General features: G+C 52.0%; 1 protein-coding gene across 1 annotated transcript; it reads right to left on the reverse strand.

The window, feature by feature from the left end:
* Positions 1-1,898: 1,898 nt before the first annotated feature.
* PCOLCE (procollagen C-endopeptidase enhancer) lies at positions 1,899-12,204 on the reverse strand. Its single transcript, XM_087919036.1, is given in 10 exon segments — positions 1,899-2,236; positions 2,417-2,587; positions 5,362-5,433; positions 5,575-5,669; positions 5,671-5,877; positions 7,360-7,496; positions 7,674-7,798; positions 11,394-11,655; positions 11,803-11,911; positions 12,036-12,204. Coding segments are annotated over 10 exon segments (1,425 nt in total). The 5' UTR covers positions 12,125-12,204; the 3' UTR covers positions 1,899-2,078.
* Between the last annotated feature and the right edge of the window lie 1,067 nt (positions 12,205-13,271).

Below are 13,271 nucleotides of genomic sequence, written 5' to 3' on the forward strand. Positions count from 1 at the left end.
TCCTCCTCTCTTCCTCCCCTCCTCTTCCTTCTCCTCCTCCTTTCTTCTCCTCTCTTGCTCTTCTTCCTTTCTTCTCCTCCTCCCCTCTTCTTCCTCCTCTTCCTTCTCCTCCTTTTTGCTCTTCCTCCTTTCTTCTCCTCCTCTTCTTCCTCTCTTCCTCCTCCTCCCTCTTCTTCCTTCTCTTCCCCTCTTCCTCCTCCTCCTCCTCCTCTTCCTCCCCTCCTCTTCCTTCTCCTCCTCCTTTCTTCCTCCTCTTGCTCTTCTTCCTTCCTTCTCCTCCTCCCCCTCTTCTTCCTCCTCTTCCTTCTCCTCCTTTTGCTCTTCCTCCTTTCTTCTCCTCCCCATCTTCTTCCTCTTGCTCTCTTCCTCCTCCCTCCCCTCTTCTTCCTCCTCTCTTCCTCTCTTCCTCCTCCCCCTCCTCTTCCTCTCTTCCTCCCCCTCTTCCTTCTCCTCCTCCTTTCTTCCTCCTCTTGCTCTTCTTCCTTTCTTCTCCTCCTCCCCCTCTTCTTCCTCCTCTTCCTTCTCCTCCTTTTGCTCTTCCTCCTTTCTTCTCCTCCTCCCCCTCTTCTTCCTCTTGCTCTCTTCCTCCTCCTCCCCTTCCTCTTCCTCCTCCTCCCCTCTTCTTCCTCCTCTTCCTCTCTTCCTCCTCCCCCTCCTCTTCCTCCTCTTCCTTCTCCTCCTTTGCTCTTCCTCCTTTCTTCTCCTCTTCTTCCTCTCTTCCTCCTCCTCCCCCTCTTCTTCCTCCTCTTCCCCTCTTCCTCCTCCTCCTCCTCTTCCTCTCTTCCTCCCCTCCTCTTCCTTCTCCTCCTCCTTTCTTCCTCCTCTTGCTCTTCTTCCTTTCTTCTCCTCCCTCCCCTCTTCTTCCTCCTCTTCCCCTCTTCCTCCTCCCCCCTCCTCTTCCTCTCTTCCTCCCCTCCTCTTCCTTCTCCTCCTCTCTTCCTCCTCTTGCTCTTCTTCCTCCTCTTCCTTCTCCTCCTTTTGCTCTTCCTCCTTTCTTCTCCTCCTCCCCTCTTCTTCCTCTTGCTCTCTTCCTCCTCCTCCCCTTCCTCTTCCTCCTCCTCCCCCTCTTCTTCCTCCCCTTCTCCTCCTCCCCCCTCTTTTTCTTCCTTTCTTCTCCTTCTCCCCCTCTTCCTTCTCTTCCTTCTCTTCCTCCTTTCTCCTCTTCCTCCCCCTCTTCTTCCTCCTCTTCCTCATTTCTTATCCTTCTCCCCCTCTTCTTCTTTCTCCTCTTCCTCTCTTCCTCCTTTCTTCTCCTCCTCCTCCCCCTCTTCTTCTTCCTTTCTCCTTCTCTTCCTCCTTTCTTCCTCCTTTCTCTTCCTCCTTTCTTCTCCTCCTCCCCCTCTCCCTTTCTTCTCCTTCTCTTCCTCTTTTCTTCTCCTCCTTCTCCTCCTCCCCTCTTCTTCTTCCTTTCTTCTTCTCTTCCTCCTCTCCTTTCTCCTCCTCCTCCTCCCCTCTTCTTCTTCCTCCTCTTCCTCCTCCTCCTTCTCTTCCTCCTTTCTTCTCCTCCTCCTCCCCCTCTTCTTCTTCCTTTCTTCTTCTCTTCCTCCTTTCCTCCTCCTCCTCCCCCTCTTCTTCTTCCTCCTCTTCCTCCTCCTCCTTTCTTCCTCCTCTTGCTCTTCTTCCTCCTCTTGCTCCTCCTCCTTTCTTCTCCTCCTCCTCCCCCTCTCCCTCTTCCTTTCTTCTCCTTCTCTTCCTCCTTTCTTCTCCTCCTCCTCCTCCCCCTCTTCTTCCTCCTCTTCCTCTCTTCCAAACCATCGGAGATGGCTCGGCGTGCCACAGCTTCGCCAACACGCCGATCGAAAGATCGGGCATCTCCCCCGGTGGCGAGGGGGGCGCTGCCTTTACAACGGGTGGGACGTAACGTCGCCCAACGCCGACAACAAAGGCCACCACGCACGTCGGTGTACAAATACCTTTAAGGCAGCGACGCGGGTGCGAACAACCGTAGAACGATAGGTTTCCCCCCCCCGTACCCTGCAGTCCATGAGCTGGTTTCCCTGCCCCGTTGATTGGTTACATGGGGCTGCTTTTGGGAGGGGGGGGCTTCCCCAGAGCTGGGGGTGGGGTGGGGAGGCTCCTCAGGGCCGGTTCCTCCTGGCCCGGTTGCCGCAGGGCCGCTTGGTGAGGTTGGTGAGAATCTGCTGCTGCTGAGGCCGGAACGGCACCACGAAGCTGGTCGGGGGCAGCTGCCCGCTTCCGTCGGCCGCCACCTTCCCCATGAAGACATAGCTGGCTCCTGCGGAGGAGGAGGGAGAGAGGAGGGAGGAGAGAGACGAGCCAGAGTCAGAAGAGGATCCGAACTCAGCTCCGCGGCCTGACTCCCTTGCCAAAACGTCTCGCTGGTCGGGGGCGAGAGGCGCCGATATCGGGCCGCTTCGAACCACGTTTGTAGTCCTGGTGCCGACTTTTCCCTCACCTTTCTTGAGAACGGGGCACTGCCGGCAGGGTACGTCCAGGCGCAGGGTGGCTTCGGCGGCTTCCGGCGGGAGGCTCAGCGCCCCCGTCTTGTAGGCCTGGGTGACGGCGATGGTGGCCGTGAGCCGGTTCCCCTCTCGTCGCTGGAGGGCTTGGATGGTGCCGCTGATCACTGCAAGCGGGACATGGGGGAGGAAGAGGGTGTGTTGGGGTGCGCCAGCCGCAGGTGCGGGCGGATGAGGTCTCGGAGAGACGACGGGACCCGCGTGGGATCGCCGGGATGGTGGCGGGGGCAGGACCATCAGGGAGTGTGGTGCTGCCTGTTGAGTTTGGGGACCCTGGCATCAGTGAGGAAGAGGACCCCGAGGAGCTGCTCGAAAGAAAGAGCTCGGGCGACTCAAGAGTTGAGGCTGCAATAAAAAGCCAGCTGAGAAGCTGCAGCTCTTTGCAGGAAGCAAAGAAGTTCTCGTCCTTCAAGCCTTGTGGAAGATTTGGGAGTTTTATCCCATAAGGGATAAAGTCAGCCTGAGAGACCGAAGTTCTTTGCAGGAAGCAAAGAAGTTCTCGCCCTTCAAGCCTTGTGGAAGATTTGGGAGTTTTATCCCCGTAAGGGATAAAGTCAGCCTGAGAGACCAGAGTTCTCTGCAGGAAGCAAAGCGTTCTCACCCTTCAAGCCTTGTGGAAGATTCGGGAGTTTGATCCCGTAAGGGATAAAAGTCAGCCTGAGAGACCGGAGTTCTTTGCAGGAAGCAAGAAGTTCTCGCCCTTCAAACCTTGTGGAAGACTCGGGAGTTTTATCCCCGTGAGGGATAAAAGTCAGCCTGAGAAGCTGCAGCTCTTTGCAGGAAGCAAAGAAGTTCTCGTCCTTCAAGCCTTGTGGAAGATTTGGGAGTTTTATCCCATAAGGGATAAAAGTCAGCCTGAGAGACCGAAGTTCTTTGCAGGAAGCAAAGAAGTTCTCGCCCTTCAAGCCTTGTGGAAGATTTGGGAGTTTTATCCCCGTAGGGGATAAAAGTCAGCCTGAGAGACCAGAGTTCTTTGCAGGAAGCAAAGGCGTTCTCACCCTTCAAGCCTTGTGGAAGATTCGGGAGTTTGATCCCGTAAGGGATAAAAGTCAGCCTGAGAGACCGGAGTTCTTTGCAGGAAGCAAAGAAGTTCTCGCCCTTCAAACCTTGTGGAAGACTCGGGAGTTTTATCCCCGTAAGGGATAAAAGTCAGCCTGAGAAGCTGCAGCTCTTTGCAGGAAGCAAAGAAGTTCTCGCCCTTCAAGCCTTGTGGAAGACTCGGGAGTTTTATCCCATAAGGGATAAAAGTCAGCCTGAGAGACCGGAGTCTTTGCAGGAAGCAAAGACATCCTATGCCCTTCAAGCCTTGTGAAAGACTCGGGAGTTTTATTCCGTAAGGGATAAAAGTCAGCCTGAGAGACCGGAGTTTCTTGCAGGAAGCAAAGAAGTTCTCGTCCTTCAAGCCTTGTGGAAGACTCGGGAGTTTTATCCCGTAAGGGATAAAAGTCAGCCTGAGAGACCGGAGTTCTTTGCAGGAAGCAAAGAAGTTCTATGCCCTTCAAGCCTTGTGGAAGACTGGGAGTTTTATCCCGTAAGGGATAAAAGTCAGCCTGAGAGACCGGAGCTCTTTGCAGGAAGCAAAGAAGTTCTCGCCCTTCAAGCCTTGTGGAAGACTCGGGAGTTTTATCCCGTAAGGGATAAAAGCCAGCCTGAGAGACCGGAGTTCTTTGCAGGAAGCAAAGAAGTTCTCGTCCTTCAAGCCTTGTGGAAGACTCGGGAGTTTTATCCCGTAAGGGATAAAGCCAGCCTGAGAGACCGGAGTTCTTTGCAGGAAGCAAAGAAGTTCTGCCTCGAGCCTCGTGGAAGACTCGGGAGTTTGATCCCGTAAGGGATAAAGCCAGCCTGAGAGACCGGAGCTCTTTGCAGGAAGCAAAGACGTTCTCGCCCTCCAAACCTTGTGGAAGACTTGGGAGTTTTATCCCCGTAAGGATAAAAGTCAGCTTGAGAGACCGGAGTTCTTTGCAGGAAGCAACGAAGTTCTCGCCCTTCAAGCCTTGTGGAAGACTCGGGAGTTTTATCCCGTAAGGGATAAAGCCAGCCTGAGAGACCGGAGTTCTTTGCAGGAAGCAAAGAAGTTCTCGCCCTTCGAGCCTCGTGGAAGACTCGGGAGTTTGATCCCGTAAGGGATAAAAGCCAGCCTGAGAGACCGGAGCTCTTTGCAGGAAGCAAAGACGTTCTCGCCCTCCAAACCTTGTGGAAGACTTGGGAGTTTTATCCCCGTAAGGGATAAAAGTCAGCTTGAGAGAGTGGAGTTCTTTGCAGGAAGCAACGAAGTTCTCGCCCTTCAAGCCTTGTGGAAGACTTGGGACTTTTATCCCATAAGGGATAAAAGTCAGCCTGAGAACCTGCAGCTCTTTGCAGGAAGCAAAGATGTTCTCGCCCTTCAACTTCCCTTGTGGAAGTTCGGACTCTCTTAGTTGGTGTTTGAATTCTTTTCTTGGGAATTTTATCTCGTCTTCCTGGCAGCCTTGCCCCCCACTTGGCGAGGCTTGTTCTTATCAGCGACCCTTAAGTTTTAATCATGGCTCCGTTCGTTCAAGTTGAGTTTAATGATGGTTAGTTTCCATCGCCTTTGAACTCTGAACGGACGGAGACGCGTCGAAAGGGTTTCGCCCTTTATCTCGGCTTGGCGTTCCTCGGCTTGGAACGAGGTTTGCGGTCACGACAGGGGGAGGGGCCTGGCAGCGAAGGTGGGCACAGGAGGGGCCATGCAGGCACCTGGGACTCCCCCTCCCCTCCTCTCCCCTCCCTCCGATTCTGAGACGACTTTGCTCCCGCCACGAGAGGGTGCTATGGGACAATGGCTCCTGGGACCCGCGAGGTTGGGAGATGGGCGATGGGGAGGGGGCGGGGTCTCCCCGCACCGGGAAGGGAAGCTCACCAAAGTCGCTGGCGCAGAAATTGGACTGCAGGGTCCCCGTCCGTTTGCAGCGTTGCGGGCAGGTGGTCTCACCTGAGGAAGGGGAGGAGAGTCAGGAGGAGAGCGGAAAGCAGAGTTTCCCTCCTGCGCGGGTTCTGGCTCCTGTTCCGAGTCCGGCTTCGGCGCCGGCCCAGCTCCCTTGTCGCCGCCTCCCAAGGACCTCTTGGTTCTTACCTGCGGCAGGTTCTGTGGGTCCTACGGTGTCGGGACGGGCTCGGGGCGTCGGTTTAGGGCGCGGAGCCGGCTTGGGTCGTCCAGCAGGCTTGCTGGGGAGTCGGCTTTAGCGGGGGCGCAGGCTTCCCGCTGCTCTGCGTGGGCTTGGAGCCGGGGAACACCGGGATGACCGGCTGGGCTTTGGCGGCGCTTTCCGGCTCGTCGCGGCTTTTCGTCACGTAGGAAGCCGAGAACCCGTCGGCCGTGACGCTGAGATCCGAGACAAACTGGACCAGAAGTTCGTTGCCATCCGAGCGGATGGAGCTGCGGGAGGAGGAAGAGGAGGAGAAGGAGAAGGGCGGGATGGGGGGTGGGGAGGAAAGGTGGGGAGGAAGTCAGGGAAGAAATAGATAGGTAGATAGATAGATAGATAGATAGATAGATAGATAGATAGATAGGATGATGATAGATAGATAGATTGAGAGAGATGATAGATTGAGATAGATAGATGATATACATGATAGATTGAGATAGATGATAGATTGAGATAGATGATAGATAGATAGATAGATAGATAGATAGATAGATAGATTGAGAGATGATAGATTGAGATAGATATAGATAGATGATAGATTGAGAGATGATAGATTGAGATAGATAGATAGATAGATAGATAGATGATATACATGATAGGTTGAGATAGATGATAGATTGAGATAGATGATAGATAGATAGATAGATAGATAGATAGATGATAGATTGAGAGATGATAGATTGAAATAGATGATAGATTGAGAGATGATAGATTGAGATAGATAGATAGATAGATAGATAGATAGATAGATAGATGATAGATTGAGAGATGATAGATTGAAATAGATGATAGATAGATAGATAGATAGATAGATAGATAGATAGATAGATAGATAGATAGATAGATTGAGAGATGATAGATTGAGATAGATAGATATACACAATAGGTTGAGATAGATGATAGAGGTAGATAGATAGATAGATAGATAGATAGATAGATAGATAGATAGATAGATAGATGATAGATAGATAGATAGATAGATGATAGATTGAGAGATGATAGATTGAGATAGATAGATGATATACATGATAGATTGAGATAGATGATAGATAGATAGATAGATAGATAGATAGATGATAGATTGAGATAGATATAGATAGATGATAGATTGAGAGATGATAGATTGAGATAGATAGATAGATGATAGATTGAGAGATGATAGATTGAGATAGATAAATAGATAGATAGATGATATACATGATAGGTTGAGATAGATGATAGATTGAGATAGATAGATAGATAGATAGATAGATAGATGATAGATTGAGAGATGATAGATTGAGATAGATAGATAGATGATATACATGATAGATTGAGATAGATGATAGATAGATAGATAGATAGATGATAGATTGAGATAGATATAGATAGATGATAGATTGAGAGATGATAGATTGAGATAGATAGATAGATAGATAGATAGATGATATACATGATAGGTTGAGATAGATGATAGATTGAGATAGATGATAGATAGATAGATAGATAGATAGATGATAGATTGAGAGATGATAGATTGAGATAGATGATAGATAGAGAGAGAGAGAGATAATAAATGATAGGCCTTTTGGAGGAGAGGGGGGAAGCCAAAGGTAACGGCTCTCCCTCTGCTGGCGGGAACCGGACGATCGCCAACCTGTAACGAGCGGACCGGCGGAGCCACCAATATGGGGGGAGAGGGGTGTGTGGGTGGGTGGGCGAACCGGCCTTACCTGGGCGACTTGTCGCCACAGAACTTGCCCGCCTGGCGCGACTCGTCTTGCTCTCCGCCGTTGAAGACGGCCACGTAGTCGTAGCGGCAGTAGGTGTCGAACTCCACGTCAAACTTGCCAAAAGTCAGGACGATGACCTAGGCCCGGGGTGGGGGAGGGGAGGAGGAGGAAGAGGAGCGAGTCGAAAAGGAGGAGGGAGGGGCGTCACCCTCCCACTCCTCGCTTGTAGCGCCCCCGATATTTGGGACCAGGACAGGGAGGGATCGCGGTTCTCGGCCCGCGGCAGAGGGAGGGGAGGGGGCCCTCAGTTTTACCTGGTCCGGTGGGGCGATGATGTGCCAGGAACAGCTGATGCCAGCCGGGTAGTCGCTCTCGGGCCAGTTGGGGGTCTTGAGGGAGCCTTGGCTTTTCTCAAGCTTCCCCCCACAGAACTGGTTTTCTGCAAGACAGGAAACGGGGGGCTAGAGAGGAGAAGGAGCCCCCAGGCCTCTGGCGGGGTCTTCTCCAGCAAGCGATGCTTTGTGGGGCGGGGTTGGCGGGAGGCATTCTCCTTTTTATTATATTTACTAGCTCGATCCCCGTGCTTCGCTACGAAACGATGAATTCTTTCTTTCATCTATTTATATGTATCTATCATCTATCTATCTCTATCATCATCATCTATCTGTCATCTATCATCTATCTCAAATCTATCTATTTCAATCTATCATCTATCTGTCTATATCATCTATCATCTATATCATCTATCTCTATAATCTATCTAATCTATCTATCTGTCTATCTCTATATCATCTATCTCAAATCTATCATTTATATCTATATCTATCTATCATCTATCTCAATCTATCATCTATCTATCTATCTATCTGAATCTATCATCTATATCATTTATATCTATATCATCTATCTCTGTCATCTGTCTCAATCTATTATCTATCTCAATCTATCATCTATCATCTATCTCAATCATCTATCTCAATCTATCACCTCTATCTATCTATCTATCTATCTATCTATCTATCTATCTCATCTATCTCAATCTATCATCTATCAGTCTCTATCTATCTATTGTCTATCTATCATCTATCTCAATCTATCATCTATCTATCTGAATCTATCATCTATATCATATCTATATCATCTGTCTCTGTCATCTGTCTCAATCTATTATCTATCTCAATCTATCATCTATCATCTATCTCAATCATCTATCTCAATCTATCACCTCTATCTATCTATCTATCTATCTATCTATCTATCTATCTATCTATCTATCTATCTCATCTATCTCAATCTATCATCTATCAGTCTCTATCTATCTATTGTCTATCATCTATCTCAATCTATCATCTATCTATCTGAATCTATCATCTATATCATATCTATATCATCTATCTCTGTCATCTGTCTCAATCTATTATCTATCTCAATCTATCATCTATCATCTATCTCAATCATCTATCTCAATCTATCACCTCTATCTATCTATCTATCTATCTATCTCAATCTATCAGTCTCTCTCTCTCTATCTATTGTCTATCTATCATCTATCTCAATCTATCATCTACTGATGATAGATGATGATAGATGATAGGTGAAAGATGGATAGATAGATAGATAGATGAGTGAGTGAGTGAGTGAGTGAGTGAGTGAGTGAGTGAGTGAGTGGTCAATGTCTGGAATACTCTACCTGACTCTGTGGTTTCTTCCTCAAACCCCAAAAACTTTAACCTTAGACTGTCTACTATTGACCTCACCCCTTTCCTAAGAGGTCTGTAGGGAGTGTGCATAAGCGCACCAACGTGCCCATCGTCCCTGTCCTAATGTTTCTTTTATTTATTTTTCTTAGATGTATCCTGTATGTAACTTCTATATATTTCTTCAATGTATTTCATGTATTCATAACTATGTTTATACTTATACCGTCCCTGTCCTATTGTTTCTTTTATTTATTTTTCTTATATGTATCCTCTATGTATCTTATATATATATTTCTTCAATGTATGTCATGTATTCATAACTATGTTTATACTTATACCGCCCCTGTCCTATTGTTTCTTTTTATTTTTCTTATATGTATCCATTTCATGTATTCATAACTATGTTTATACTTATACCTATCATCTTGTAAGCAATTGACAAACCAAATAAAATAAAATAAAAATTAAATGTGTGTGTGGGGCGGGAGGAACGGGGCAGGGCAGGACCCAGGCTGACAGCCCATGAAGCCAAGAGCCTGCCTTGGAGACTCGGAAGGGCCTCTGGGGGCTGGGCTGCCAAAGGGGAGGGGAGGGGAGGAGGCAGGGGAGGGGAGAGGGGTGTGTGTTGCTGCGCAGAGAGAGAGAGAGGCCCGCCGGAGGGGAGAGGAAGAGCAAAACAGTCCTTTGGGAGACCGCAGCATTCCCGCTAATGACCAGTTAGGACGGAAAGTGGAAGTGCGGGAAGTCGTTGAGGCTGGTCCAGCTGGATGTGGGAGAGGCAAGGAATGCTTGGAAGGAGGACATTCCTCAGACACTCTGGCAGCAGCTGAGCAGCAGCGGTCACCCCCCTCCCGTCCCCATGGCCCCCACCCCACCCGCCACAAAGCCGAGCCAAGCCCTGGCCTCTCTTCAGAGGCGTCCAGGCTGTGTGCGTGTGTGTGCTGCTATGATTGGCAGCCCATTCCAACCGTCTCTTTGCGCCCTGCCCCCAGAAGAAGGGACCGGCAGCGGCAATGAGGGGTGGCGGGATGAGAAGACGGCAGGAGCGTCTTTGCTGAGAGATACCCCTCCCTTGGCATGGGAGGGGGCACGGGTGCCCAGAGAGGTGCCACACACCCTCCCTGGCCACCAAAAGCCCAGCTCCTTCTTTGGCGCCACCCGCTTCTGGTTGAGCCTCCCGACCTCCTGCCTGGGAAATAGCTTGAGAGCTAGCTGTGCCTGCCCCCCACCCGCACTCCTACCTGGAAAATAGCTTGAGAGCTAGCAGTGCCTGCCCCCCACCCGCACTCCTACCTGGAAAATAGCTTGAGAGCTAGCAGTGCCTGACCCCCACCCGCACTCCTCCCTAGAAAATAGCCTGAGAGCTAGCAGTGCCTGCCCCCCACCCGCACTCCTACCTGGAAAATAGCTTGAGAGCTAGCTGTGCCTGCCCCCCACCCGCACTCCTACCTGGAAAATAGCTTGAGAGCTAGCAGTGCCTGCCCCCCACCCGCACTCCTACCTGGAAAATAGCTTGAGAGCTAGCTGTGCCTGCCCCCACCCGCACTCCTGCCTGGGAAACAGCTGGAGAGCTAGCAGTGCCTGCCCCCCACCCGCACTCCTACCTGGAAAATAGCTTGAGAGCTAGCTGTGCCTGCCCCCACCTGCACTCCTGCCTGGGAAACAGCTGGAGAGCTAGCAGTGCCTGCCCCCACCCGCACTCCTACCTGGAAAATAGCTGGAGAGCTAGCAGTGCCTGCCCCCCACCCGCACTCCTACCTGGAAAATAGCTTGAGAGCTAGCAGTGCCTGCCCCCCACCCGCACTCCTACCTGGAAAATAGCTGGAGAGCTAGCAGTGCCTGCCCCCCACCCGCACTCCTACCTGGAAAATAGCTTGAGAGCTAGCAGTGCCTGCCCCCATCCGCACTCCTACCTGGAAAATAGCTTGAGAGCTAGCTGTGCCGGCCCCCACCCGCACTCCTACCTGGGAAACAGCTGGAGAAGTAGCTGTGCCTGCCCCCACCCGCACTCCTACCTGGAAAATAGCTTGAGAGCTAGCTGTGCCTGCCCCCACCCGCACTCCTACCTGGAAATAGCTGGAGAGCTAGCTGTGCCTGCCCCCACCCGCACTCCTCCCTGGGAAACAGCTGGAGAGGCAGCTGTGCCTGTCCGTCCGTCCTCCCCACACACAGCCGCAGGCATTCCTGTGGCCGGATGCATGGCCAGCATCCTCGGCTTTGCCAGTTGCCCTCCCCTTCCTTGGCTTGTCCGGCACCCCAGCAAAGTTTTGAGACTCCTATCCGGCGGGTGGGGATGGTGGTACAGCCGGCCCCTAACACACAAACACATCTTACCGTCCACGTGGGGGAGCCCCCCGCTGAACCAGACCAGGAAGCCCCTGCCGCCCGTCCCTTCGTCGGACACCATCCGCAGCAGCAGCCGGTTGCCCGTGGCCAGGATGGCCCCGGGGCGGAAAGTGCCACAGTAGCGGCCCAGGCGCTGGGACTCCAGGGCGGCGTGCCCATTGAAGACCTCCAGGTAGTCGTAGCGGCAGACCGGATCGGGCTCCAGGTCGAAGACGCGGAAGGAGAGCATCACCACCTGCCCCTCGGGCACCTGGAAGGCAGAAGGGGTTGGACTAGATGACCCCCAAGGTCCCTTCCAACTCCAACGATCTGTTATCCGTTAAGGGTGCCAGTCTTCCCTCCTCGGCGGGTGGCTGGGGCAACCTGGCTGGGCACGGGGGTGGGGTGGGGGGCTTACCGTGATGGTCCAGGTGCAGGTCTTGCTAGGCGGGTAAGGGGCGGGGAAGCCCTCGCTGGCCAGGTAGCCGTTGCTGGCGTTGTAGTCGCCACCGCACAGGAAGACGGGCCTGCGGGCAAGAGGGGAGAGGGTGACCGAGGGATGCCCACCCCATCCGACCCTACTTCCCTCCCTCCCTTCCTGCCTCCTTGGAGCGGAGCCCGGGGCATCTAGACGGACGGAGGGGGGTCTACCTGGTCTGGTTGGTGGCGGGGGCGGCCGAGGGGGTCTGGCCTTGGCTCAGCCGCGACAGTCCCAGCAGGAGCAGCAGGGCGAGCGGCATTGCAGCTGCGGCGGGACGCTTTGCAAGGAGCAGCTGCGGCGGGGCCGGGCCGGGCAGCGCTTAAAGGCGGGTTGGCGGGCCGAGGGAGGAGGGGCCGCGGGACGTGGCTGGGAGGCGGAGGGGGGGGGGAGGAGCACCAGCTGCAGCCCCGACCCCAAAAGGCCCCGGAGGCGGAGGAGTCGGCCTGGCGGCCCGGCCAAGTGTGTGCAGAGCGCCCTGGGCGGCCCAAAAGCTGTTTCTAAAGAGATAAGGAGCAACAGATGGAAGAGACCTTGTAGGTCATCTAGTCCAACCCCCCCATCCACCCTAGCAGCAGACCCTACATAAAGAAGGAAGGAAGGAAGGAAGGAAAGGAAGGAAGGAAGGAAGGATTAACGGATTAACAGAGTTGGAAGGGACCTTGTAAGTCATCTAGTCCAACCCCAACCCACCCAAGCAGAAGACCCTACATCAAGAAGGAAGGAAGGAGGAAGGAAGGAGGGAGGGAAGGAAGGAAGGAAGGAAAGGAAGGAAGGAAGGAAGGAAGGATTAACGGATTAACAGAGTTGGAAGGGACCTTATAAGTCATCTAGTCCAACCCCAACCCACCCAAGCAGAAGACCCTACATCAAGAAGGAAGGAAGGAAGGAGGGAGGGAAGGAAGGAAGGAAGGAAGGAAGGAAGGAAGGAAGGAAGGAAAGGAAAGGAAAGGAAAGGAAAGGAAAGGAAAGGAAAGGAAAGGAAAGGAAAGGAAAGGAAGGAAGGAAGGAAAGAAAGGAAGGACAGATTAACAGAGTTGCAAGGGACCTTGTAGGTCATTTAGTCCAACCCACCACCCTCCCAAGCAGCAGACCCTACATCAAGAAGGAAGGAAGGAGGGAGGGAGGGAGGAAGGAAGGAAGGAGGAAGGAAGGAAGGAAGGAAGGAAGGAAGGAAGGAAGGAAGGAAGGAAGGAAGGAAGGAAGGAAAGAGGGAGGAAGGGAGGAAGAAAGGAGGGAGGGAGGAAGGAAAGAAAGGAAAGGAAGGAAGGAAGGAAGGAAGGAAGGAAGGAAGGAAGGAAGGAAGGAAGGAAAGGAAGGAAGGAAGGAAGGAAGGAAGGAAGGATTAACGGATTAACAGAGTTGGAAGGGAGCTTGTAAGTCATCTAGTCCAACCCCCAAACGTCCCA

Source organism: Pseudonaja textilis, unplaced genomic scaffold, assembly GCF_049901715.1.
Source record: "Pseudonaja textilis isolate UNSWEBS1 unplaced genomic scaffold, rPseTex1.2 PTEXSCF23, whole genome shotgun sequence".
Taxonomy (NCBI): domain Eukaryota; kingdom Metazoa; phylum Chordata; class Lepidosauria; order Squamata; family Elapidae; genus Pseudonaja; species Pseudonaja textilis.